At 34.6% G+C, this 27,443-nt stretch overlaps 1 protein-coding gene across 20 annotated transcripts in view; it reads left to right on the top strand.

Moving 5' to 3' along the window:
- The window catches only part of LOC143236810 (homeobox protein cut-like), a 159,964-nt gene extending 142,045 nt beyond the window's left edge, over positions 1 to 17,919 (top strand). For all 20 annotated transcript variants that reach the window (XM_076475393.1, XM_076475388.1, XM_076475395.1 and 17 more), the window contains 9 exons: positions 311 to 385; positions 1,087 to 1,193; positions 2,332 to 2,486; positions 4,497 to 5,063; positions 7,485 to 8,533; positions 9,105 to 9,372; positions 9,719 to 10,056; positions 10,289 to 10,469; positions 11,573 to 17,919. In XM_076475393.1, coding sequence (XP_076331508.1) covers positions 311 to 385; positions 1,087 to 1,193; positions 2,332 to 2,486; positions 4,497 to 5,063; positions 7,485 to 8,533; positions 9,105 to 9,372; positions 9,719 to 10,056; positions 10,289 to 10,469; positions 11,573 to 12,750 — 3,918 coding nt within the window. In that variant the 3' untranslated portion in view covers positions 12,751 to 17,919. The remainder of the gene's footprint in view (positions 1 to 310; positions 386 to 1,086; positions 1,194 to 2,331; positions 2,487 to 4,496; positions 5,064 to 7,484; positions 8,534 to 9,104; positions 9,373 to 9,718; positions 10,057 to 10,288; positions 10,470 to 11,572) is intronic.
- Positions 17,920 to 27,443: the final 9,524 nt, after the last annotated feature.

Here is a 27,443-nt window from a genome sequence, read left to right as displayed (position 1 = left end):
AACACATGTTTATGTTATATCTAATGTTGTAATTTATATTTTACGTTTATAAAAACTAATATATTATGTTATTGTGTACTGTGCTTTTACTATTCTAAATTAAGTAACTTAGATTAGGTAACCTTTTTTAGGTAAGTGTGAAATCGAACTGAGCTAATATTTAAGCATTAACACATTATTAACAAATAAAAATACAGCATGTCGATTTGAATACGCAGCGAAGTGATTCAAATGATTTATTTACGTAACTAAGATTTTTGTGAACGTATCACTTGCTTATTCTTATTATTAAAACGTGTATTTGTTGTAGATTTCACAACTTGTAGAAGATATCAAGAAACTAAAGTCTACTATTAACAAGTTGAAAGAAACAAGTGCCTATCAAGCAAGTATTTTAATGTTTTATTTTTGTCCATAAATATAAGATGGAACTTGTGTAAACGTTTAAGATGATTTAGAATTATGGATGTTTGTTGGTAATTTCTGACATCGTTTACTATAACATGTTATTCTGAAGAATTATTATTCTAGTTTCGTAAAAGTTTTTGTTGTTTAAATTATAATAGTTAATTCCGTAAGTACTTATTTGAGCATTTATTTTAAGAATGATATATCTTATTTAAAAAATGATGAAATATCAGGCTGATATAACCTCAAAAGTGAAGTCTATACTTATAAGTTCTTGTTATCTCATCATTAGTATTTATGTTTCAAGTTGACAAGTAATTGTTTATTAATTTCCAAAGAAGCCTGTGGCTACTGTGTTCACTATATGTAATAATTAAAAACCTTATTTGTGAGATAAATTACTTTTATGAAAGCAAATACTCAATCGACGAACATAGCAAATACATTTTGCATATTAACATCGGAAGTAGATGCAACCTACGTATTTAAATCTCCAATAGGAACACTACACACTTTTTATCTTAGACGTTACGAATATTGTTGTTCTTCCATGCTCTGATAATAATATATGCTAACTTTTAATTGTTTAGTTGTCTCAGTCGAACTTCAGTTTACATGATTAAGTAATGCTGAAAACATTTCTTTAATCTCCAATTACAATTATATTGAATATTCTAGATTGCTCAACTGGAAGAAATGCTAGCAGGTAAGACCAAAGCCATCCAATTTTTGGAGGACAAGCTTACTAAACAACGGGACTATGAAGAGATAAAGAAGGAAATAAGGTAAATCATCATGAAATATTTTAATTATTAATTACGTTTAAAAAAGGCTTGATATGGAACTTCAAATTAACGTATCAGATTTTATAAAAAATGTAATATTTTTATTCTATTATAAATTTTAGTTTGATGTTCCATACCAAGTCTTTTCAAACATGGTCACTAATTGTTATTTTTTTCCCTAGTTGTTTGTTTGTTTGTTTTGAATTTCGCATAAAGCTACTCAAGGGCTGTCTGTGCTAGCCGCCCCTAATTTAGCAGTGTAAGAAGGCAGCTAGTCATCACCACCCACCGCCAACTCTTGGGCTACTCTTTTACCAACGAATAGTGGGATTGATCGTAACATTATAACGCCCACCACGACTGAAAGGGCGAGCATGTTTGGCGCGACGGGGATGCGAATCCGCGACCCTCAGATTACGAGTCGCATGCCTTAACACGCTTGGCCATGCCGGGCCTCCCTAGTGGCACAGTGGTATATCTACGAACTTAAAATGCTAGAAATGGGGTTGATACTAATGATGATCAAAGCACAGATAGTCCATTATGTAACTTCAAACAAAGAAAACTGTTTTTATAAGTTAATTTAGTAACAAAAGATAGTTTTCATTATTAGTAGTTTTAGAGACAGAATAATTAATCTAGTGCCCGAAGTTGGGAGACTATAAAACGAGCTTAGAGTGACATTGCTTTAAGGCTAAGAAATACACCCAATAAATTTTGATTGTTAGTGAGCGTTGAATATAAGGCTTTTTTGTTTAAATCTTATGTGCCATTAACATGTCTTCTTTTATCCTCTGTATAAGACATGTTTAAATCAGCATTGGATAGGAAAATTTCAAGCTGCTCTATCACATCCTCTTTTATTTAGAAACTGGCAATAATTTCCTTTCACACTTCATGATGTATTATTATAATCAATAGAAAGCCAAAGTTTTAATCTATCAAATGACGTATTACGTTGTTTTCTGTACATAAAAATTGTCTATCTCGCTTCCAGTTGAAGCTTGAATTTACAGAATAGCCTTTTTTTTTAATCACGTCACTTCCACGAATGCTTTCTGTAAATATAATATTAATGTTCAAATAAGTGTATCATTAAAGTCATGCCTTATGTTTCTTATTGTTCTGATACTGACAGCATCCTAAAGTCAACTGAACTTCATAACGGTACTAGTCCAGCAGATGAAAACAATGATAAGAGAGAGTACAAGTTGTTCAAGTCAACAGATATCTCGTTCGTGGAAAAAGATCAGAAGTCACCAACAGATAAATCTCCTCACATTAATTCTACAGGTAAGTTTAAAAACATCGGTTTAACCCAAAGGTTATTTTAGTGTTGATCTGCTTAAACCAGCTGGCCAATTATTAGAGCTTCCCGCATTTTGCCACGATAAGTAGTCTGCACTCGGCGTGTTAAAGGTTCCACAAGATATTAGGCGGTGCCTTTTATCTTTTTCTTTCGATTTTAGTCAGTTAACTGGGTAGTAAGTATAGTGTATAATTGGTTCCATTACAACGACAGATGATTACAATAGCATTATTACGTTAATGTTTTTCTCAAGCTTCCTCAGTAAAACAGATTTATATTCATCATATTGGCCAAGAAATAAGTGTAAAGCCACATTCGAGCTCGTTGGACCAGTTCCAAATTATACAATCGAGTTAATGTCACATCATTGTTCTGCAGGAACCTTGTTCGTCAAAACTGAGATGCAGCTTTGCGGACCAGGCAAGATAGGCATTCAATATTCCTGGATGGGTTTTTTTGTCTTTCTAAAAACATCAAAAGTCCCACCTCCTACTATGAGAACATTTCCCCAGACTAAAGCCATGCATTTCTTTTCATCTAAGAAAAGCAGCTTTTAGAATGGTTGCTGGTTGCCAAGTAAATTAAGTAAATTGCTGTAATATGTTTCCCTTGGTATAGGTGAAAATAAGAGAACTCAGATAAGAGATCAGTTAACTAAGACACAGTTCTATGTTTCTGGCCTTATACAACCCAATTCCTCTATATTTTTTCTTTGTTCTTTTTCCAGCAAAAGGTGACTTCAGTTTTTTTTCCTTATAAGTACCACTGTTGACAGACGTAATCCGTTGAATCTGACGATGTCTTTAAACGGACAGTCATAGAAACGGATTTAAATTCATGTTTAAGCTAAATATACCTCTGCCGTAATGATCGTTATAAAGTCAGAAAGAGCACTGCTCTTACACACCATTTCGCAAACTAACCATGATATAACGACCTCATAACTATATTAGTGCATGGCATAGCTAGGTAGTTAGGGCGCTCGCCTCGCAACCTCAGTGTCGCGTGTTCGAATATCCCTTACATAAATCACATCAAACATGGCCGTTCATTAAGATGTTACAGTCAATTCCACTATTAATTGGTAAAAGAGTAGCCCAAGAGTTGGCGGTGGATGGTGATGACTAGCTTCCTTCTCTCTAGTCTTAGACTGCTCAATTAGGGTTGGCCTATTTCTCACACGCAAATAAATGAAAGTTTTTTTAATGTTTGTAGAGGAAACCGAAAACGTAACCAATCAGTATGCTCTGTCTTAGGCCTGGCATGGCCAAGCGCGTAAGGCGTGCGGCTCGTAATCCGAGGGTCGCGGGTTCGCGCCCGCGTCGCGCTAAACATGCTCGCCCTCCCAGCCGTGGGGGTGTATAATGTGACGGTCAATCTCACTATTCGTTGGTAAAAGAATAGCCCAAGAGTTGGCGGTGGGTGGTGATCACTAGCTGCCTTCACTCTAGTCTTACACTGCTAAATTAGGGACGGCTAGCACAGATAGCCTTCGAGTAGCTTTGTGCGAAATTCCAAAACAAACAATGCTCTGTCTTTACACAATAAATGACGTATTTAAATATGCATGCATGTGTATTTAGACAGAATAACTGAAGGATGTAAAAAAAAGTCATGCGTTTTTTTATTTTAATTTTATAGTACGTTTATAGACTTATGTTGATTTTTTAATGTAAAAAGGTTAAATGCTTCAAGTTACGTTATATACTCGAAAAATGTATCATGTAAAAATTAAAAAAAAATTTACTCCGTATAAACCATATAAAGTTTTAATCTAAAATATAAATATAGGAATTGAGTCTTAAATTAAGTAAATCAATTAGGTATAAAAGACAGTTGTTTTCCGATTTCTGTGTTGTAAGAGTCTAACTAACTTCATTATGTGCCCGTTTAACACGAACAGAAATTAAAAATGTTAAGCCTATAAAAATGATATATAAAATACTTCAGTAGTATTAACTTTTAAGTTTGTAATTCTCTTTTATTTCTTAAAGGTAATCTCCAAAACTTAGCAGAGAATTTATTAGCACCACGCGTACAAGATATTCAAATATTTACTTCACATCTTGGAGAAGAAATTGTGTCCTCCTATGCTAAAATTCTTAAAAAAGAGGAACATATATACACTCACAGTGCATCTAAATCATTAGAAACTTCCACTTGCTCAGCTGTTTCCACTCCTCTTCACACTGTGATCTGTTCAAAATCTAGCTTTCTTAACAATTCCTCCACTCACAAATTGCCCTACTGTGGTAATGCTACTGTACAGAAACTCCAGGAGTACCTCCGAAATGGTGTGGACAAATATGCAAATGACGCATTAAATACGCTTAGCATTTCTCGCTGTGTTCGAGAGTTACTGAGTATTCACAATATTGGACAGCGCTTGTTTGCCAAGTTCATCCTCGGCTTATCTCAAGGAACAGTTAGCGAACTTCTTTCAAAACCTAAACCATGGGACAAACTGACAGAAAAGGGAAAAGATTCTTATCGAAAGATGCATGCTTGGGCAACCGATGACAGTTGTATTTATATGTTAAAGGCATTAGTGCCAAGAAAAGGTAAGTCGAAAGTATTTATTTTTCAAAATAAACAATTTAAAGGTTTTGAGAAATTATATTTCATAGAAATTACAAATGATTAAATTTTCTAACTATTTATTGTTTACTTATCTATTTGTTTAACATTTAGTGCTTCAAAATTTTCTCCTAACAAACATTGTGAAACCCACTTCACTTACGAGGCCCGGCATGGCCAGGTGGTGAGGGCGCTCAACTCCTAATCTGAGGGTCTCGAGTTCGTATCACCGTCACACCAAACATGCTCGTCCTTTCAACTGTGGGTTCACTATAACGTTACGGTCAATCCCACTATTCGTTGGTAAAAGAGTAGCCCAAGAGTTGGTGTTGGGTAGTGATGACTAACTACCTACCCTTCAGCCTTTATAACCATAGCAAGCCTTGTAGTCTCCATACCGGCTGAACTTACCAAAGGCTGGCCAATAATGACTTAGAATAAGTACTATTGACCCCTAATTCATCAGAGACTGACCGAAGGCCAACCACTTTTTCATGCACTCTCAACTTCAACCAGTGTTACTTTACACCTAACTTCGTAACACGTCTTCCTTTTTTCATGAATACATCCGACAGCGTTGGTTGTATCCAGTCTCGGTTGTTTTTCTTTCTAATCTCGATGTCATTCCAGGATCCGAAATTCCAGGGAATCATCACATTCTTTATTAAACTGTTTCATCATTCAGTCTTTCGTGAAACATTGATAATTTCACTATCTTTACATATATCACAACATTGTCTTTGTTTATATACATCAACACCATATTGAAAAAGTTCAGGGTCTTTTATGTATATATATTTGGGACTTTTTCTTTGTCTTCAATACAACACGTTGCATTCTCTCTTCATTCTTCAATATTTCTATTCTGCCTACAGAATTCAACTATATGTTCAACTTGGTTACAGATAAAACATTTTGACGAAAGCATGCAATTTCTTTTCTTATTGATCACAAAATCCCTCTCTAAAAAGGTTATTCTTATAGTTCTCATTGAGCTCTGATCATCAGAATTACCCTAACTTTCACTCATCATCAACTCGAATTCTCTCTGCTTATGCCTGTCTTCTAACTCGTATTCTAAACTTCTTTTGTCATATCTCAAGCATTTCTTTTCAAACTCTATCTTATCAACTTCTAAATCGCTCCAATGACAACTTTCTTGAATACACTCACAGTTCCTATATTTTTACTAAGTTAAAGAGAAGAAAAATTGTTTATTGTGACCTCTGCTTTAATCAAAATTTTCTATCTCTTATCTCTATTTCTCTTCAGTTGCTACTACATGTATACTCACTTCTCTAAATTTTTTTGCCAACTGAATATTTGAAAGTGATTCCTCATTACCATCAATGTCAACATTAATTCTCATCTCTCAAACAAAGAAACACACAAGTTATAGTCTGTAAGAAACTAAACCACTGTTACAATGAAAATAGGTAGAATAGGAGCAACCAAGGAAACTTACTTTCATTTCCGACTTCACTGTTTTATCCAGTTGATATTTAAGCTCCCTCATATCTTCCAATCAACTATCTTTTGTTGTTTTTTTCATTGAAACCCTCTAGTTTATATTCCTTCCTCAAACAGACGTCGAATTGGCCCGTTTCTTTCTAACATTGGACTTGTTTCTTGTAGATCAGATTATAATATTTCATAATTGGAAGGGTTCTATAGTTTCCATATCTGCTGACCTTAGAAAGGTGGACGCTGTACCCCCTCACTCCAATAATTTTCTTATAACATACGAGCGCTATGATCCACTAATTCGTTGGAGACTAACCAAAGTCAGCCATTCTCACACTTTTTCAACTTCAGCTTATTACCTTATACCTAGCTTCCTAAGAATGACTACCTTATAAAATGGCCATTATTATATTATACATTTATGGTTTACGTTTTAATTGCTCCTGAAAATGGTTTCTTATTAGATATTCAACAGAGAAAGTTTATATGTTTTCTATTCAAACAAAATATATTAATTGTTTTTATTTATGCTTCATGATGTATTTTACTTTAAAATTATCTTAAAAGTAAGCAAATGTTTGAATGGTAATATACATTATGTGTTTTTTCGTACTGGAAAGTCAGCATTCCTTCAGTAGTTTCTTCTAATTTGTGGTATTATGTAAACTTGTCTATACAGAAGTAGTCAAAATTTATAGTTAGCTAACTTATATTATCAAAGAATATTTTGAATCATTATTATCAGAATTTTAATTGATGCTAAAATTCAAATTTTTTTCAAAAGTTGGACTTTATTCTATGGATTGCGAAAAGAAAATACAGTAAATATTGTTAAAAATATGTTTTTCCTTAGTTTCAATTTTTAAATTACTTATATTTGAATTACTTCAATTGTAAATTTTTAAAAAAGAGATTAATTAAACATTCCATTTATTTTCTAGGCAAAGATTATGATTCTCCATTCTGCAAAGCAGACGACCCTTCTGCTAAGGAACGGATAACCCAAATTCTGAATGAGGCTCAGAAGGCCATGTTGATGTCTTCAAAAAATGAAGAGGAGCTAGTAGTTTACAATGAAAACCAAAGAAACTATTCTGAAAGAAGGACATCAAGTGGAGCATTGCAAAGACAAAGAGAGGAATGTCGAGAAGATAGGAAGGTGGGATTAGATAGAGAAGGGAACAAACAATGGTTATTTCATAATAGTATTTCATACAAAGATTATCCACACATTCATAGTCCCATACAGCCTCAAAGACAAGACAGTAATAGTATTTCACAGGAGATGATGACACAAGTCTATCAAAAAGATTTGGCAAAATTAATACGTCAAAAGATGGAAGATCATCTCTCTGTTCCAAGAGATAATTTTGAACGGACTCAAGATGAAATTCATCAAGCTTTAAGCATCTACTATCAGGAGTTATCCCGGCTGTCACAGATTATCCCTCATTCCATAATGAATCTTGTTAAGTTAGGTGCACCACCAAGTGTTATTAATGAATCCGTACAGTATCCCACATTTCCTATTTTTTTACAGTCTGTTAATCCGAGCAATCCCCAATCTCACTGTGATGTAGCTATTGATGCATCAGTTCAATCTACAAATTGGTCAAGCAAAATTAATGTTAGTTCATCTACAGAATTAGAAGAATCCCATTATCATGGAAGTGCTTTTTCTTATGTAAGATCCAAAGCTGAGTTAACACACAAAAAAACATTACCTAGTCATCAAGGATCAAACACTTTATCATCTCCATCTGCCCCTCCAGTTACCACAGCTGAAGCATCTGGACTGCATAGTAATTCCAGCTCCATTGCTTCTCCTCTCCAAAGGATGCAGTCAATTACCAACTCCCTACTGGCTCAATCAGCCATACAAACTTCTTCTAATTATCTACAACGTCCAGTCAGGGCCATGCTGCCATCTATTACTCAACACCAATTTGATCAGTATAATAATATGAATACAGAGGACATTGTAAAAAATGTAAGCAAATATAACCCTTTCATAACCATTTTCTAGGATAAGAAAACTTGATATCCAATCACAATACAGCTGGTTGTTTCCAGCACCTAATCATAAATTATTTGGTACGCGTAGTTGTTATTTACCGATGTATTATGAAGAAGCCCTCTGATTATCGATTTTTACTTTTTGGTGCTAATTATAACAATATATGATGTTGGGAGATGAAATATACTAAAAAAAAGTCTTTGGTTATGTCTTCAGCTGTTCTTAAGAGTGATGATAACTGTAGACATCTATCTCTTCGAATTAATGTTGAATATGCATACAGATGACTTACTTAGCATTGCGTGTGTGATGAAGTAGTAATTCAATTAATTATATCATTTAAATTGCAGAAGTAGTTTGCTTTTAACAAAGATTTTTGTCTGCCAAATTCATAAATACTAAAATTAAGATAATTACCATGTAGTGAAAAAATTGTTAAAATTGTATTTTCTAATAAAGATATTTTCAATATTGTTTGTGCGTTACCATTCACATCTAAATTATTAAACTGCACATATTAATTATTTGTTTATGTTAAAATCAGGTTAAGGAACTACTTAGCCAATTTTCTATCAGCCAGCGTCTGTTTGGAGAGAAAGTATTAGGACTGTCACAAGGTTCTGTTTCTGACCTGTTAGCCAGGCCAAAGCCGTGGTACATGCTTACCCAGAAAGGTAGAGAACCTTTCATTCGAATGAAGATGTTTTTGGAAGATGAAAATTGTATCCACAAACTTGTTGCCTCTCAATACAGAATTCCTCCAGAGAAGTTAATGCACACAGATATGTACCTTGGAAACAAGACTATTCCAGGTTAATCTTTTGCAGGTTGAATTTTCTTTAGTCAATTGTTCATCAGAATATCTTTGCACGTCTTTTATTGTGTTGAAAGACCAGTTTTATGGCTTTACTTTGTCTGAGGTATATGTTAATTTGTGTATTGCTAAGCTTTCTCAAGCTAGTGTGATTTTTTTATCAGAACATACTTTAAAAACTATTATTTGAGAAAGGAACTTCATTATGCTGTTACAGTTAACAAATGTTGTGTTCTTTTGAAAACTTATATTAATTTTACAGTACATAGTGTCTAAACAGATTAGATTGCAAGTTAACATAATATTTATGTTGTATGGATGTGTTATTTATTTCTTACTTCTAGGGTCCAACAAGATATTATATCAAACTTCAGATTCACGTGTTTCTGAGCATCTACCACAGGAAAATAACTTCATTCCACTTTCTAGAACTTCTGTCCCAGTAAAGCTATGTCAGACTCCTCCAGAGACTGTAGAAACATCTTTGCCTGATTTTAGTCCTAATCTATCACAGTGCGTCACCACAACACCTAGTATTATCTCTAGACACTATGTACAAAATTCCCGTCCCTATATACATCCATCAGTGTATGAAATGGCAGCTCTGACAACAGATCTGGATACACAATCCATAACGTCTAAAGTGAAAGAAATTCTCTCGGCCCACAACATAGGACAAAAGGTTTGTATCTACTCGGAAAATACTCTAATCGAATATATATTTGTGATATAACTAACCTAAGCTCTCCCCTAAATAGGTAACACCTGCCTTCTGAAAATACTTGAGATATCAGTTATGTTATTTTGCGATATATCAACTGTTTTATTTTAACATTATTTCTCACAACCATGATTTTATTGCAACTAAAAGGGTCCCATATGAGGAGTAAATCACATAATATTTTGTGTTTTAGATTTTTGGTGAAGCTGTTTTAGGTCTCTCACAAGGATCAGTTAGTGAACTGCTCTCCAAGCCAAAGCCTTGGCACATGCTCAGTATCAAAGGTCGTGAACCTTTCCTCCGCATGCAGATGTGGTTGAACGATCCCAATAGTGTTGATAAGCTTCAGGCACTGAAGAACGATAGAAGGGAAGGTAAGAATACATATAACATATAAATAAAAAAAATTGGCACATGTTCTTGGTTCTCAATTTAGCGAATTCTCCAGTACTGTTGTATCATATATTTTTTCACTTACAAAGTTAATAAGGAAAAAACATGACACCCAACCTAAGATCTTAAAGCACCCTGTATAAGAATATCAGAATACCGCCAAATGAAATGAGGATTGGCACTCATTTTGTTGTTGTTTTTCTAATACTGAAGTCTGTGTAAAAAAATAACAAACTATTATCATGTTCATATAACAGAATGTTAACAATGCTGTACATATATATGTAAATACTTACGTTAAAGTTAATGTTATAAAGTTACATGTAAACATTTTACTACGTATTATTTGACACACATACGCATATATAACTACCTAGATGCTAATTTTTATTCTATATTTCGTCTCATAATTTACTGTCGTTTTCAATGAAGCCCTCATAAGGGTTATTTCTGTGTTGGTTATAGTCTAAATTCCATCCTGGGTCTATTTGATAGAAAGGCTTGTACGTTATCCACTCGGCAAATTGTGATTTAGGCTGATAGCATGGCCTGGTGGTTAGGATACTCGACTGGCAATCTGAGTGTCGGGAGTTCGAATCTCCATCACCAAACATGCTCGTCCTATATGGTTGCCGATTGGACTAACCACCCGGATATAAAACCTCTTGGCTTACGGTCGACCACAAACTAGTTAGAATTTAGGTTGTTATGAGTAGAAAAATTTATTAACATTTTTCGGAATTACATGACACACTCATTTGCTGTAATGTAATACAAAGCGATTTTCTTGCACATAGCTGTTAGAATCACATATATTAGCTGTTGTCAGATATGAGAATCTAATTTGATAAATCGGGAACATAAAAACTGTCGTTTCGTTATTGTAATAATTGTTTTGTTTTGGGTGTTTCACTGTGAGTGCATTTTTTTTAAATAAATTATTTAGTTCCTTACCATGCCGAAAGTTTTGTTTACGAATGGAATCTGTAAAATTCATAATCATATCAGGTCACCTATATCACAATAATTTCTACTAAGTAACGTTAGTGTATGGTGTATATGATAAATGTATTGCCTGTTGCAGCCAACAAACGCAAAAGGAATCACCATGACATCCAAAAACTTAGCAGCCCACACAAAGAGAACCACATCTTCAATGACAAACTTCCACTATTCTCATCGTATTCATCAGCTAAGAAACCACGAATTCTGTTTTCTGAAGAGCAGAAAGAAGCACTTCGTTTGGCATTCTCCATGGATCCCTATCCAAGCACTGCCACCATCGAATTCTTAGCAAGTGAGCTCAACCTGTCTATTCGAACAGTTACGAACTGGTTTCATAACTATCGTATGCGTCTGAAACAACAGACATCGTTAGCGACACAGCAAAATGAGCAGAAACTAAACGGGCACAGTATTCTTGTGCCTTCACTGAACGAATCAAACACTGGTTTTGACCCTCTCCAGTTTCGGGTTTTATTAAACTGTCGACTAGCTGAAGTACAGAAGGAGAAGGGGAAAGCTTCAAAGATTTCTAATACGTATAGAAACTGTTCTCCTCTCATTACACTAAACGAAAACTCAGTGATCTTAGACCCGAGCGTATCTGGACAACTAAATGGAGGCAGCTCTGGTAGCAGCTCCAATTTTGGTCCTTTTGAAGCCGTTAATGAAAGTCCAGATAATCACTTTGTGAGTGATTTAAACGAGTATTCCAGTTCCTCTTATGACCGAGAAAATAGTGATCGCGAATCATTAGAAGAACAACAAATGCCACTGTCTCCTCACGATCACCATATGAACCAGTATTGTCTGAAACGAACAGTGGCAAGCTGTAGTAGTAGTAATAGGAGAAAACCTGCCATGCCTCAGTGGGTGAATCCAGAACTGAAATATTCTTCTGACAGTGATGTAAAAAGTGATGACGAGGAAAACGCTCAAGATGATAACACGGACAAGGGGGAAATCATCAATGGCGTTTGTGTTAGGCAAGCAGGAGACTTCAGTCTGGACTTATTGAAGCCGCAAAATACAGTTGAAGTTGAACCCGTTCCAGCCCCAGATGGCAACAGTATTGTCTCTCAAAACTGTTTCGAAAAAGAACAAATAACTTCTCAATTTGAATTTGAAGATAAAAGACATTTCAACTCAATCAATGGGAAAAGAAGACAAAATGTTTATGAAGAAGTGAACTGTGATAATCGCGAAAACATTATTAGCCTAAAAGGAATAAATGACTTGTATGAAGAAGAAAGACATTGAAAAACACAAAACTAACAAGTAAATGTTGACAGTGAAAGACAATAAAGTTTTAATTGAAAAAACGTTTGTCAGATAATTCTGAATTGAGATACAGGCCCTCTGCAGAAGAGCGTCATTCGTTTGGTAACTATACTTCCAAAAAGAGATAAACACAACAACAAAATCTTCATTGTGATATTGGTCTATTAGTATTTAGTATAAAATCTTGGACCTTAGTTAATCCAAGAGAAAATTAAAAGAACATCGCCAAGTTTCAATTACAGACACTTAACAGAAATTTTCTAGTGTAAAATAGACTTTATTCAATTTTTGACAAAATCTATTAGCGACACGTTTGTGTTTTCCAAGTAACAACACGTAAATTACTTATCAAAAGTTTATTATGACTCCATGTAAATAGTTGAAATTGTAGTTTCGAACTAGGTCAGTACAAGGGAATGTCATTTTAGAGTTCGTGGCTGATCTTGATATTTCTTTAAAACGTTACAGCCTTTGTGTATTGATTTTATATAATATTAGAGCAAAGAGAAATCCTTGTTATGATCTTCATGGTTTTGAACATAATACGAAACTTATTTAAAACTTTATTTGAAATATTTCGTTGTAGAGTTTGCACGTTCCGGATATACAGCGTGGGAACTACGCAATTATACTTACTAACTCTTTCAAGACACTGTGAAACATTGAAATTGCCTATAGGTGCTTTGGTCAGATATACTTTTTAGGCAACACCGAGAAAGATGGAAGTGTATGGAAAGCGCAGAAAAGTTGGAATATCGGTGTCGTCCTCTACTGCGATTGCTCACTTGTTTGATCAGATCCCTCGAACTAGTTTCATAATGTAAATCACCGGAGGTGTGGTTGAAGCTGACTGTATCAAAGTTGACATTGGTGTTTATTACGTGCTTTCTCAAGTTGCCCATTTGTCAATTCCTCATTCGTAACGCATCGCCTGCAAATAGTGTATCTTATTTCATGTTGGTATTTCTAAGAGTTGCAGTATTGATTTTAAACTCTAGTCCAATGTAATTATCCAATGTTTGGTACAGAAGTACTTCCTTTTATTTTGACGCATCATTTTGTTGTGATGAAGATTCCGTGAAACAATTTTGCATCCTTTTCATTTTAGTTGCCGCTTTTGCTGGCTTCTAAAAATATTTGTTGGCATCATCTCTTCCTCGTATCACTCTAGATCACTTTATGAAAATGTCATTTTGAAGAGGATAAATATCCGCCTTATTCTAATGTTCATATAAATGTATATGTATAAAAATTGTCGATAAAAAGGGCTACAGCTAAAGAGGTGTGGTACAAACGAAAAGCCTCATTGGCACTGGATATAGCAGGTATAGTATATTTGACGTACTACAATATAATTATGATGGCTACTTTCGTGATATAATCTAGTTACGACTACTCTAAATTTTTCTCAACGTTGAAGAAAAATAAAACTAACATGCTATTATATCACGAGCACGGTTGACCTTGGTTTTTCTTGAGAAATGAATTTTAGTTACAATATCATTACAATGAATCCATGTGTTCATTTTGTAAAATTAAGACTGTGTTTATTGAGTTTCTTTATCATTAAACTAATTATGTACTTGTCACGACACCTTGTTTTACACTCCTCTCTCATGTGGTTACTCAACGGTAAGTCTAAGGGCTTACAACGCTAAAATTCGTGTTCCGATACCTCCAGTGGACAAAACACAGCTAGCCAATTTTATTTTTAGGTGTTTTTTTTAGCTTTGTGAATAACAACAAACAACCAAAAACCTGTTTCACAAAGTTATGTTAGCTATATAAATAAAATATTCTCTTAGTCAGTAACCTAATACTACCATCATGATATTGCTTACCTGTTAGGAAGAAAGTGAATTTTAAAAATGAACGCTTCAGTACCCAAAAACAACAACTATCTGCGTGTGTTTTGTTTTTCTGACTTATAAATTATTATATTTTTAGAGTTATAGTGATTATACAGAAGTTTATACAGTTGCTACAAAATACAAATTTATGTTTTTCGTTAACACATATTCTTGTGAAGTCTCAGAAGTTATATTACTTATACATCAGTTTGTCTTAGGCTTATTTAAAGGAGTAGCGAGACAATATAAATTTCAGATACCACCTGTTCCATAAAGTAATGGCCAAGTGGTTAAGACACTCAACTCCTAATTCGAGGGTCGCGAGTTCGAATACCTGTCACACCAAACATGCTCGCCCTTTCAGCCGTAGGTGCGTTATAATGTTACGGTCAATCCCATTATTCTTTGGTAAAACAGTAGCCCAAAAGTTGGCAGTGTGTGGTGATGACTAGCTGCCTTCCCTCTAGTCTTATACTGCTAAATTAGAGACGGCTAGTGCAGATAGACCTCGTGTAGCTTTGCTCGAAAAAGTGTGTACATGAATTCCTATATATTTCTTACCTGACCTACCGGAAAGCACTTTAATTCAGAATATCGTCAATAAAAAAAGGTCTTGTAGAATTATATACGAACTTTTATCGGCGCTAAAATATTTTAATTTGTGAACTTTCGGCCCTCTTAACACAGCCTCCGTCGGGCAACAATGAATATTGTGATGTACATTGTTACCGGATAAAGGCTGCAGGTAAGAGGGCCGAAAGATCGCAAATAAAAGTATTTTAACATAGAGAAAAATCCGTGTAGAATTCGACATATCAATTTACTGGCGTTTTTTTTTTTTTAAGATACTTCAAGCTAATTTTAGGCCTCTGTATCGAATGCACGAGATATGCAGAATATTTTGAGAACTCATAGACCGATGTTTGAGAAATAATATAATGTTTTAAGTTCCCCTGATAGTTATGGAATGTAGATTGGTTTGTTTTCAATTTCACGTAAAGCTACACGAGGGTCATCTGCGCTAACCGCCCCTAATTTTGCAGTATAAGATTAGACAGAAGGCAGCTAGTCATCACCACCCACCGCCAACTCTTAGGCTTTATTTTACCAACAAATAGTGTGATTGACCTCCACATAACGCCCCCACGGCTAAAAGGGCGAGCATGTTTGGTATAACCGGGATTCGAATGAATGTGGAGAAAATGAATCTTCCAAAGGTGATAATATAAATATACTAAACACGTTAAGTGTTTCCTTGCTTGTAATTATCCATAATTTTGGCTTACTTTTTGGCGAAATGTAATATAATACTAAATTTAAAAAAAACTATGCAAAACGAGAAACTGTGCTCTTAAATCCATAAAATCAAGAAATTAAAAGAAAATGTAGACTCCTATATTAGTGTTTTCAATTTTTATTTCAATTAATCCTTTATTTTGAATCGTAAACCTTAATAATCCGTCGTTTCTCTTTCAGGAATTTAACCAATTTCTACTAGATATTCAAATTTGTGATCGTTTTAAAAAAATTTCACTTAAGAACATCAGTAATTCCATGGCAAATCCAAATTACATAAGGACGCACTTCATTTAATTAGCGTGAGATTTTTGCGGCACGTAAGCGACTTGATGTTGATCTTCTTACGTCACAGAACTATGTTTCGTATTCATATAAGCACGTGCACGAACATTATTCTCTTTTCTGTAATCATTTACATTGCTCTTGAATACTAAGCGTAAGATCACGAGGTAACAAAACACTTGTCTCAAAATATCAACTTTCTCGTTACACGAAATTCGTACTGTTTCGATTGTGGTTTTTCGTGTTTCATTCTGTTATCCAAGTGGATACGTTCAACTGAATAATAAGTAGCGAAATCTCTCTGAACTTGAGAACATTTTAAGGAGTAGAAACAGTTTTACCTTGATTTAGATGTTTTGTGCAAATAGACTTTTGTGACAACATCCAACAATGTAAGATAAAACTGTATTTTTCTAATGTACCCAAAGATAATATTACAGATTTTAACAAAATTTCTTATAAATTTGCTTCAGTGCATCGATAATTTATGTTGTGTTTTATAATGTCTTCAGGGTATTTTCACTGTGTTCATTTTATATCTATTTGAGTTTTCTTTACCAGCGAACTAAATGATACTGTTTCAGCATTATGCTTGTTCTTAAAAGAAGAAACTAAATGTTTGAATTCTCGAAAAATGATAATGGATTAAATGTGTTTAGTGGTGATAGTCATGTCTCATATTATACCCTTAAAGTATACAAGTTCAATATAAGGTAGAGTAGTGTTTGAAAATGAATTCGAAATAACTGATATTTTTAGGACACAAAAAAAAGATACCCAGAAAAAATTTCTATCAGTTAAAAATCATTGTTGTTCAAGCTGCATGTATGGTCTAGAACGGTTGGGAACAAAGTTCTTAAAAGTGACGCACGCATAGCCCAACATCAATTTAGGATTGTTTCTAAATGCTGAAAACAACTTTCTCTTAAGAGTTATTTCACAGACGCTTTTATTGTCGAGAAAAAAATGTTCTCTAAAAATTACAGATTGTAATTCCTGCCTTTCTCGCATGTTTTGTGATTTTAAACATGGCTAAAAATAATCAAAACGAATTCTACAATATAGGGACAACAGATTATGCAGTAAAAACATAACAGTAAGAATTTGAAAGATTTTTTATCGTTGAAATCACTTCCAGCTATAAGAATTTCTTAAGAAAACCAAGTACTCGAACAATTTAAAACGATAATTTTAAAATTTACTGTTTAAAATGAATATCTTATTCAATATATATTTCTTCATTTAAATTATTTAATTCGTTGCTTACCTTTTGGTAATACTTAATGCTGTATCTATATATATAGTTATACAGTGTACTGTGTTCAGTACAAAATGTGATACCTACTACACTGTGCACCCGCCATTCGTTTTTTTTTATGTGTTGCCTGTGAAAATTCTTGTCTATTGCCAATGTGTTTACACTCGGTTCGTCCACTTATTACTCCTTTTTAACATAATACATTTATTCGTATGTGGAGCTATAGAAATATAAAAAATGTATTGCATTGTACATTGTTTTTTTTTTTCTGGTAATTAGGTACTTGAAATAGACCATGTAATAAGATTAAAAGACAATTTTTCTCTTTTAAAGGCTATATTTATTCACGTTTGCTCTAACTCCGCTCAAAAGTTTGCTTTAAAATTAATGCTTGTAAGTTTGATATTCAAATTCATATTTTTATTCCACTTCATGACAAATAAAGTTGGATTTTCTTCTTCAATTGACAGGTGTTTCTTGTCTAACTATTTTATATTATCTTCAATATTAGAAATAATTATTATATAGTAATGAATTTTTTGTTATTTTATAATATACACTCAAATTTTTTCCGGAATACATTTTAATTGCTGAAATGAGAATAACGGAGAAGTTCCATGTTTTCCCACCATGTAGTGATTTGAAATATTTAAAGTATTTGCTAATCAAATAATATTTTATACAAACTTTATGTCTACCATGTTTTCTTTCCAACTAATATATTTCTTATAGTTATTCAAAGTAAAACCAAATTATTTAAGTTTTAACATGAGAAATGTCAAAGTTGGTTAATTATCAAATTACAACGACTCAGTATTTATCTTATCACATGCATTCATCCATAGTATTGAAAAACATTGATGTAGTTAGTAGTCATGATATATTTATAGTTAATTATCAATAAAGAATTCAACACTCGATATAATTATTTATGAAAAATGTTTCTTGGGGTGTATCTGTTAGTCGTAGGCTAATTTTGAAGTCTTGTCACAGCCTGAGAAAGGAATATTCGTATAACAAAAATTATTAAACGATCTCGAACTAGGGAACACAACCTTGTGAACAAATGAGTTATTCGTTGTTTTCCGTAAAACTGTATAAAGCTGCAAGCATTCAAAGCAGAAAGAAGATTTTAAACTATACCCGAAGCTAATCTAAAACAAATCCTTTATATTCTGTGGTTATAGAAAGACCATACGTAAAAAAAGAAGAAACGACAAAGCATTGCAACAAAGCTGGACGCATATCGTGGTACCGCTAATAAAAATTTCAAGCAAAGACATCGTTGATGAAGTAAGTAGCATAAGCTGGAATTTCAAAAGCTTCCAATTACATATTGAAATTAATAGTTGATTTCATGTGAAAGATTAGAAAAAACAAACAAACTCGAACCACTTTGATGTCACATGCCTCCAGTCTCCTAATGCAATTCCAACGGATTTCTGTATCATTGGTGTGTTTAAACGTGATATTGAAATCTAGCATCCATAAACATTGTAGGTTAGTTTATAACAAACAACTCGAAGAAAGCACAATACGTGCAATATTTTATTTTTACATAACGCTTTTACTCTTGATATCATACCTTGGAATGTTATAAAATAAAGTTTGATGATGGAATGTGACCTCGTTGTTAAAGCTTGCATAAATAATTACTGAAATAAAGTGAAATCTTAATCATAGAAAGTATCTACAATGCATCCCGTCTTACCTGCGAAAACAAAAAAACAATTAAAATATGCTTAAACTAACAATACTTGGTTCTCATCTACAGTGCTTAAAGGAATAAGCAGTACTGCTTCTACATTGATTTCTGATGGTCGAATTATGAAACGTTAATGGCTACTTAGCTCATTCCCTTCAAAGATGTTTTTAAAGAGTCACATTTCATCTCCTTTCTCATAGTAATTCAATGAAACACTTCTCATTTGGGACAGAACTCACTGAACTTAACGTTGTATCAATTATGTGCCAAATGGGATAACCACCTTCCAGAAACTAATAAAATCCAAAAGGACTTGACAGAGTCATGGTCCTTGATGACATTTTAATGTTCGAAATGAAACAGGGATACTTGTACAGAAATGTATAGGCTGTTCAATACACTGATGATAGTAGTTTAGATGTGTAATTTAGAAAAAAAAAAGCTTATTTTGGCTAATTGTGTTATTAAATATTCTGTTTCTAGTAAAACTGTCAAAGAAAAAAAATGAGTCATTTTCCTTGTAAAACATTGGATTCAGCATCTTCTAATCTTGTTGTTTGTATCTCAGAACGGCTGATACAGATATTAACATTTACTGATAAGCGAAGAACAATGTTTCGACCTTCCAAGGTTATCTTCAAGTTAACAATGGTTTTCTGCTTATCAATAAAAGTTTTAATACCCATACCAGCCGTTCCGAGATACATTTTTATTTCAAGTGAGTTTCTCGTCATCAAGAATTTTGTTGTTTGTTTGTATGAATTTCGCGCAAAGCTACAGGATGGCTATCTACGCTAACCGTCCCTAATTTAGTAGTGTAAGACTAGTGCAGCTAGTCATCATCACCCACCAACTCTTGGGCTACTCTTATCAACGAATAGTGGGATTGACCGTCACATTATAACGCTCCCAAGGCTGAAAGGGCGAGCATGTTTGGTGCGACGGGGATTCGAACCCGCCACCCTCAGATTACGAAACTAGTGCCTTAACCACCTTGCCATGCCGGGCTAATTTTGATGAAACTTTGTAGAATGGATGGCAACTGCCTGTAGTGAAGACAAGTGTAGAGGAAGACGTTTCGAAAGTCTTCCGCCTTTCATCTTCAGAAATCAAAATAATCATAAAGCTTTCCATTGTCGTGATGTATTTGTTCTTTGTGCCAATGTCAAACTGTTATAAAGGCGCAAAGCTACACGATGGGCGACGAGTCCTGTGCCCACCGTGGATATCGAAACAAACATTTTAGCATAAAAAGCTTTCAGCTTTATCACCAACCTACTGGATAGGGGCATATCAAGCTAGCGAATGATATGATTTACAACTGAGTAGGAGGCGCCATTTTAGACCTCTTGTACAGTTTTCCTACAAATCTGAAAATATTAGCATGAAATTTCTAACATCAAATTGTAAGTTTTGCTACCATATTGGATTTTTTATTATTTTAACGCAGTACAACAGTTACATTTTTCACATGACCATCCTTGTAAACACTTTTGCATTTTTGTTGTATATTCGGACCATAAACTATAGGGAGATACATCTTTTTTTCAAGCTTTAGGTGTTAACTTTTCCTATTTAAATAGAAATTGCATCTCTCTGCATATATCAAGCAACTCAATGAAGCTAAACCTAATTATTTGAGTAATTGTCTTTGTTGACGTTTTCTCTAAGATATAAACAATCATATAAATATATTGAAATAAATGCTTATCTCCTTACAAGTCGTTTTATTCTTTTTATTGTAACAGTGAAAATTATTTTATACAGTAGCATTATTTTCTGAAAAAAATATAAGTTTTTGTGAGAGAAAATGTACATTGGCTATTAAAGAAATGTATACAAACAGTTCTTACACTTACGACAGAAAGTGTTTGTACCCCTGCGTTGCGAGTAGTTTTTTTTCCCATAACTTAAAAAGTATCACGATTAGGATAATTATAGTTTATTATAAATATTATAATAATACACATCTACATAAATTTTTATGTAAATGGAACAACAAATAAACTGTTTATAAACAAATAACCAAACATAGGAGGGGCAGAAAGTGTTCGTGCGTCTACTTTAATGGTCATTTGTGTAGCCTTAGGTGAATTATTTGGTGCAATCTCTCCTCATAGCCCTCCATGATCGTTGGACAGTACTCGACTGGTATGTTCTTCTATTCTTCTTTATAGAAAGCCTCCAACTCTTACAAGTTTGTCGGATGACGCTGATGAACCTTGGTCTTCAATTGGTTGAGATCGGGTGACTGCGATGGCCACTCCAGAACGCTTATATGGTTCCTTTGCAACCAGGATTGCACATATTTCGATGTGTGATTAGGGTCATTGTCGTGCTGGAAGATCCAACGACGCCCAAGCCGCAAGTTCCGAACATCATTCTTGATATAAGTGCTTAATATATCAACGTACTCTTCTTTTTTCATGATTCCGTTGACGCGGTGAAAACTGCCTACACCAGAAGAGCATGATCGAACCATCTCCGTGTTTAACTATAGGGACAGTGCTCTTTGGAAGGTTTCGTTCCCCTTACTTACGGAAAATATTGCGAACATCATTAAGGCCGAAAAGCTCGATTTTAGTCTCATCTGACCAAAGAATACTCTTCCAATAGGTAAAGGGTTTATCTACATGCTTTCTTGCATACCTCAATCGTGCTTCTAAATGAACAAGCTTTAAATATGGAATTCTACGAGGACGGCATGCTTTGAACCCAAAAAAGCGTAACATGTTCGTAACTGTAGAGGTGCTCACTTCAACCCCAGTTTCCCTTACCAGTTTCTGTGTGTCATTACGTGCTAAACGAGGGTTTCTACTAACTTCTCTGAGAACCTTCCTCTTGGTTCTCTCTGGAATTTTGGTGGGGCATCCGACACGAGGGAGGTTAGTAGTTGATCCTGTAAACTTAAACTTGGCAATTATGTTTTGAACAGTAGATTTCGGCGCATTAAGTTGTGTAGTAACACCGGAAAGAGACACACGAGACTTGTATTTTGCAAAAATTCGGTTTTTTAAATCACTGAACAGTTGTTTCCTGTTCGCCATGATGACCAAGCAGATAATGACGGAGACGGCGCTAAATTGCCGGAAGAACATTTTTTACTTGCTAAATTCCAATAATTATGAACGCAGTGTCTAGTTATTGAATGGTATAATGTAGTTTATTCACCAAACTAAACAAAATTTTTACGGGAATATCAGTTTTTCCCACGTTCTGAAATGTGCGAAATATTTGTTTATAAACAGTTTATTTGTCGTTTAATTTACTTAAAATTTAGGTAGACGGGTGTTAGTATAATATTTATAATATACTATACTTTCATTATCCTAATCGTGATACTTAAGTTATGAGGGAAATACAACTCATGACGCAGGGGTACGAACACTTTCTGTCGTAACTGTATGTAAACTTACGATTTCACAAAACTTCGAAAATGTTCGTATAATTTGATAAAGGTGTTACTTTATCACGTTTTACGTCTATCTTTTCTCTCCGTTTTTCCTTCAAGTGACGTGTACAATTTCTAAGCTGCAGTGAGTTCAAACATGTAACAAAAAGAAACAAACAAGAAACTGGTCTAGTGGGTTGTTCGGATTATTATGGATGATACAAAAAAATAAGTGTGGCCAAGTTAGTATCATTTTACATGGCACAAGTTATTTTGTTTAAGAATTTAAAGACCAGCATATAATATTACCAAAAGCATTTAAGATAATTTAGGGTTTAACAGCCCCCTCTGTATCAAATCTGTAACAATGGTTATGAAAAAAGATACGTCCATGGATGTCATTTTTAAACTTAATTGAATTCGTATATCTTCTTGTTGAGAAGTTTATTCACTGTTACTACGTTTTAAGAAACAATGTGATAAAATAATGATTTAGTGGCTGTTTTTCTTAGCCCTATTTAGCAGTAGCGATATAATTGGTGTAGTTAGAAAAAAAAAATTTTTTTCAATGACTTAACTTGCATATTATGTTAAGTCTTAAAAAACACTACAAACTGTTATACCTGCACACAGTTATCCCTGATTTTCAATCAACAGTAACTGTAAGGCAGCTAATCGCACAGTACTCATCATAAAACACCTGATATGTTACTTAGATTCTATTAGGTAAACATTACGTTTAAAGTTATATTTAGGATATTGATTACAAATTAGTAAAGTACACCACAAAAGTAAATCACAACTTATAATTTTCCTGCATTGAGAATGTATTTCCAATAGGTGCTTCTCTCAACTTACAAAATTAGCTATTCTCGTTTTTAGTTGCCATCAATATGCGAACTTTTTATTAGAATCAAATTATTTCAGTGTTTTTCACGCAAATCATTACATGTCACTTCTCCACCAATAAAAGCATAGTTCACTCAAGTGTTGCAACTCTTTCTACGAGTCTCTATCGCACTTTCACTTCAAAATTTGGCAGATGACGAAAGTACTGTAAATAAGTGGAGAGGGAGGGTGGAAAGTTTGAGGGAAGGTAAATATATCAGAAATACATTTTTTACTATAGAAAAATTATAACTATTGGCTAAATTCCCACATTGATTAGAAGAAGGAACTGGCACAAAGGAAGAACAGACACAGCCTCTGAAAAAAATCCAAAGGATACCTTCGTTGAGGAGAGTCAGATCCGAAGAGAGGAACTACAGAATTTTTGATCCAGGATTATTCGTCACCTATTTGTGCAATTTACAAGAAACCAGGGCAGACAATGAGAAGAGGACGTCTAAGAGGGATAGAATGCGATAGGAGACTGATCCTTCATGTTGAAATATATTGTAACACAATCCTGCAATAAGAAAAGATTGGTATACGAGGATGCGTCCTGTAGTGTAGAGTGGCGATATCTGCTTGGAAATGATAAGGAATCCTGTACTTCTCTAAAAGAAATAGGGGGCTGAGAATGCGTTGGAGAACTCAAAGAAACGTCGACATTCGAGATAGTACAATAGATTATCATGAACCCTATTTTGAAAAGTAGACCATAATGATTTATTCAAGGCATAACAGGGATGGGCAGCTATGGATTTAATGAGAGATAAAGCTGGATCAAATAACGAGGGTGAAAGATAGTTCCCACTGGATAAAGACACGAGAATGAGAATCACGGAAAGAAGCCGTGCAAGCAACATAACAAAAGAAACGCACAGAAAACAGTGGTCTATCCAAAATCAGGACAGGAATAGAGGTGAGAAACAGAGGGAACGGAAATATGCGAAGAAGAAGTTACCCTCAGAAGCAACCAAGCTTTAAGGAAAGAAAGATCCAGAAAAAAAAAAAGATAAGTACGGTGGTAGAATGCATGTGTATATGTAACATTGATGGCAAATAAGTGAAACTACTAATGCCCCCAGGTCAAAAAGAGAATGAAATAAGCCTTAAGGGACAGGTGAAACAAAAAATACAAGGAAACAGATTATAACAGAGATAAAATAAGGGAATGAAGGACAAAATTAATATCCCAATCAAGAAGAGCAGTTCAGCAAATCCAGAAGGAACAGACTAACGTTGTAAGTATGGGTGAGAGAAAACCTTGCAGTATTAGAATATATGAAGTGTAGGTTCTTTTTGTTTGTTTCTTTGTTTTGAATTTCGCGCAAAGCTACTCGAGGGCTACTCGCTAGCCGTCCCTAATTTAGCAGTGTAAGACTAGAGGGAAGGCAGCTTGTCATCATTACTCACCGCCAACTCTTACCAATGAATAGTGCGATTGACCGTCACATTATAACGCTCCCACGGCTGAAAGGGCGAGCATGTTTGGTGCAACCGGGATTCGAACCCGCGATCCTCGGATTACGAGTCGAATGCTTGACCATGCCGGGCCCTAAAATGTAGGTGATAAAGTTGTCTGATAACCTAAAATTGAGCAGATGGAAGATGTTTGGTCAAAAAGTCATACAAGAAACTCAGACACCAGCAGCACTAAATCCCTGAGAATAGACCCATGTTCAAGAGACATTCAATTTTTACTGATGTCAGTGAAGAAAGAACAGATGGATTGAGTCAAATGGACAGCTTCATAATGGGAGAAATCAGATCATTTCGCCAAAGACTGGACATAAGCTAGGTGTGAAGATGGACTTAAAGGGTGGGATGCAAGACTGGTAACTGGAGTTGACAAAGGAAGTCTGATAATAAGGGAAATGATACAGGAGGGTATAATTGTAGTTGAAGTAAACAAGGGAACCATGGTTAGCCATCAAGTAGGGAACAATTAGAAGGACTCGACATCAGAGTGGTATGGATAAGAGAACCCCCAATAAAGCAATCAGATAGGAGGATAAACATTTAGGAATTTGAATTACCAATCCTGGATGAAAGCATCTATAGCCAAAACCTGATGTTGACCAAACACAGACCAAAATAAGGGTAACTGGTGATTGAGAGCATTAACAAATGTATCGATGCGAGGAAACCCCTCAGATTGTAAATTCACCTGAAAGCAAGAGGATGAATGGATCACTTTATTGGGTAAATCATATCAAGAAGGAATAGTTGGTTTGGCGTTTTATGGTACAAAGCAACTAGGCTATCTGCGCCAAACATCCAGTAAAAAGTTAAAATTAATTTCCTTTTATGAATTTTAATAATTTTTAAGGTAAAACAAGACAACGTTAAATTTTTGAGTTAAAAACAAATAGCATTAAATCAAATTTTTACATCCGGCCTACAGCAGTAAGAGAAAAACTACAGTAATGCAAGTTATAATTACAATTATGCCACAGTTTTTACAACTCGCCAGAATGACTAACGCGTAAGTTAAAAACAAACAGTGTTAGTCACCTGAAGTTGGCCTTTCCAGTCATGGTTTAGAATTATTAGACGTTGCGGTCATTTTCTAATTACAAATCAAACTAAATGCAATTTTCTTTTAAGAGTCAAAGTACATCAAAATAGGTCTAATGTATGAATTAAAAAACAAAAATAACATTAAAAATATTAATGACCTTTAAAATACTAAAAACATTTATAAAGGGAACAGGGTCACCATTGCTAATAACACTAACGTTATGGATAAATGTTGAGACAAAACATGTTTAAAATGGTACCGTCATTGAGAGTCGTAACAACAAGAAAGTAAAATATGGCTAATTGTGAGATAAGTGTAACACAAACAGTACATTGATGCATCAGTCCCAGATAAAAGAACACAATGAGTTGAGAGACTGTGACCAATGCATAGTCTAGTTAGAACAACTTTCTTTCAATCCTTATGGAAGCAAGTTAGCTAAAGTCCAATATAGAGTTTTATTTGGAAAAGCTTATTTTTGCATTGCTCACTGCAAGTCGACTGCCAGCTGGCACGAAGCTGAGCCTCGAATACAGGACCACAGTCCATGTATGGAACAGGCACAGCAGTGATAGTGTCAGAGCAGACAGATTTAGCTGCAGTGTCAGTGAGCCCGTTCCCGAGAATACCAACGTGGCCCAGTATCCACAAAAAGTGGATAAAAGTATATGTTAAAGAGAATGGGCTAGTCGGTTTGGAATAGTGGCGAGAACAGGTTGTGAACCAACATGAAGCAATTACAGGGTCAGTAGAGAATTAAGCAAGTCAGTATAAATAGTGCAGTTTGAGTTCTACTTAGCTTCTAAGTGATCCATGGCAAGAAAAATAGCGTACAGTTCAGCAGTGAACACAGAAGCTGTAGATGAGATTCTGTACGCCACCACCAACCCACAACAAACCATGGCAAATCCCACACAATTGCCTGATTTTGAACAATTTGTATAAATAGGAAATGAAGAATGGTCCAAAAGATGTTCAGCAAATAACAGTATTTCCAATCAGGAGTGTCTGCTCTTTTGAGATGACTTAAAGATAGGTCACATTTGGGAATTGTAATAAGCCATGGTGGGATGGGCTGACCAGTGGATACAGCAACGTTATTCAAAGATAGACCCAATTCATCCAACTGTGCCTGGATACGAAGGCCAATAGGAGCAATGACAGATCATCTGTTCTAAAAAAGCATGACCCACCACGGAAGGAAAACACAACCCCAAGTGGGATGCTTTGATAAAGAACAAAGTTTCAAAGTAGACAGTAAAGACAGCTGCAAACAACAGAGATGCAAAGGAGGTTCATGAGGCTGTGTATAAGCTCCAATTTGGGGAAATGCAGAAATCCCCAATGCAGAGCCAAAGTTCCTGATGATAAATGGGGTCCAGCATCTTTGAGGCCGAGGGTCTGGCAGAGCCATTGACTAGTGATCCATAGACCAATTTCGATCGAATAAGAGCATGATATTTCTTTAGCAAAGAACA

Source organism: Tachypleus tridentatus, chromosome 13 (genome assembly GCF_004210375.1).
Source record: "Tachypleus tridentatus isolate NWPU-2018 chromosome 13, ASM421037v1, whole genome shotgun sequence".
NCBI lineage: Eukaryota > Metazoa > Arthropoda > Merostomata > Xiphosura > Limulidae > Tachypleus > Tachypleus tridentatus.
This window is presented reverse-complemented; position numbering and strand designations above follow the sequence as displayed.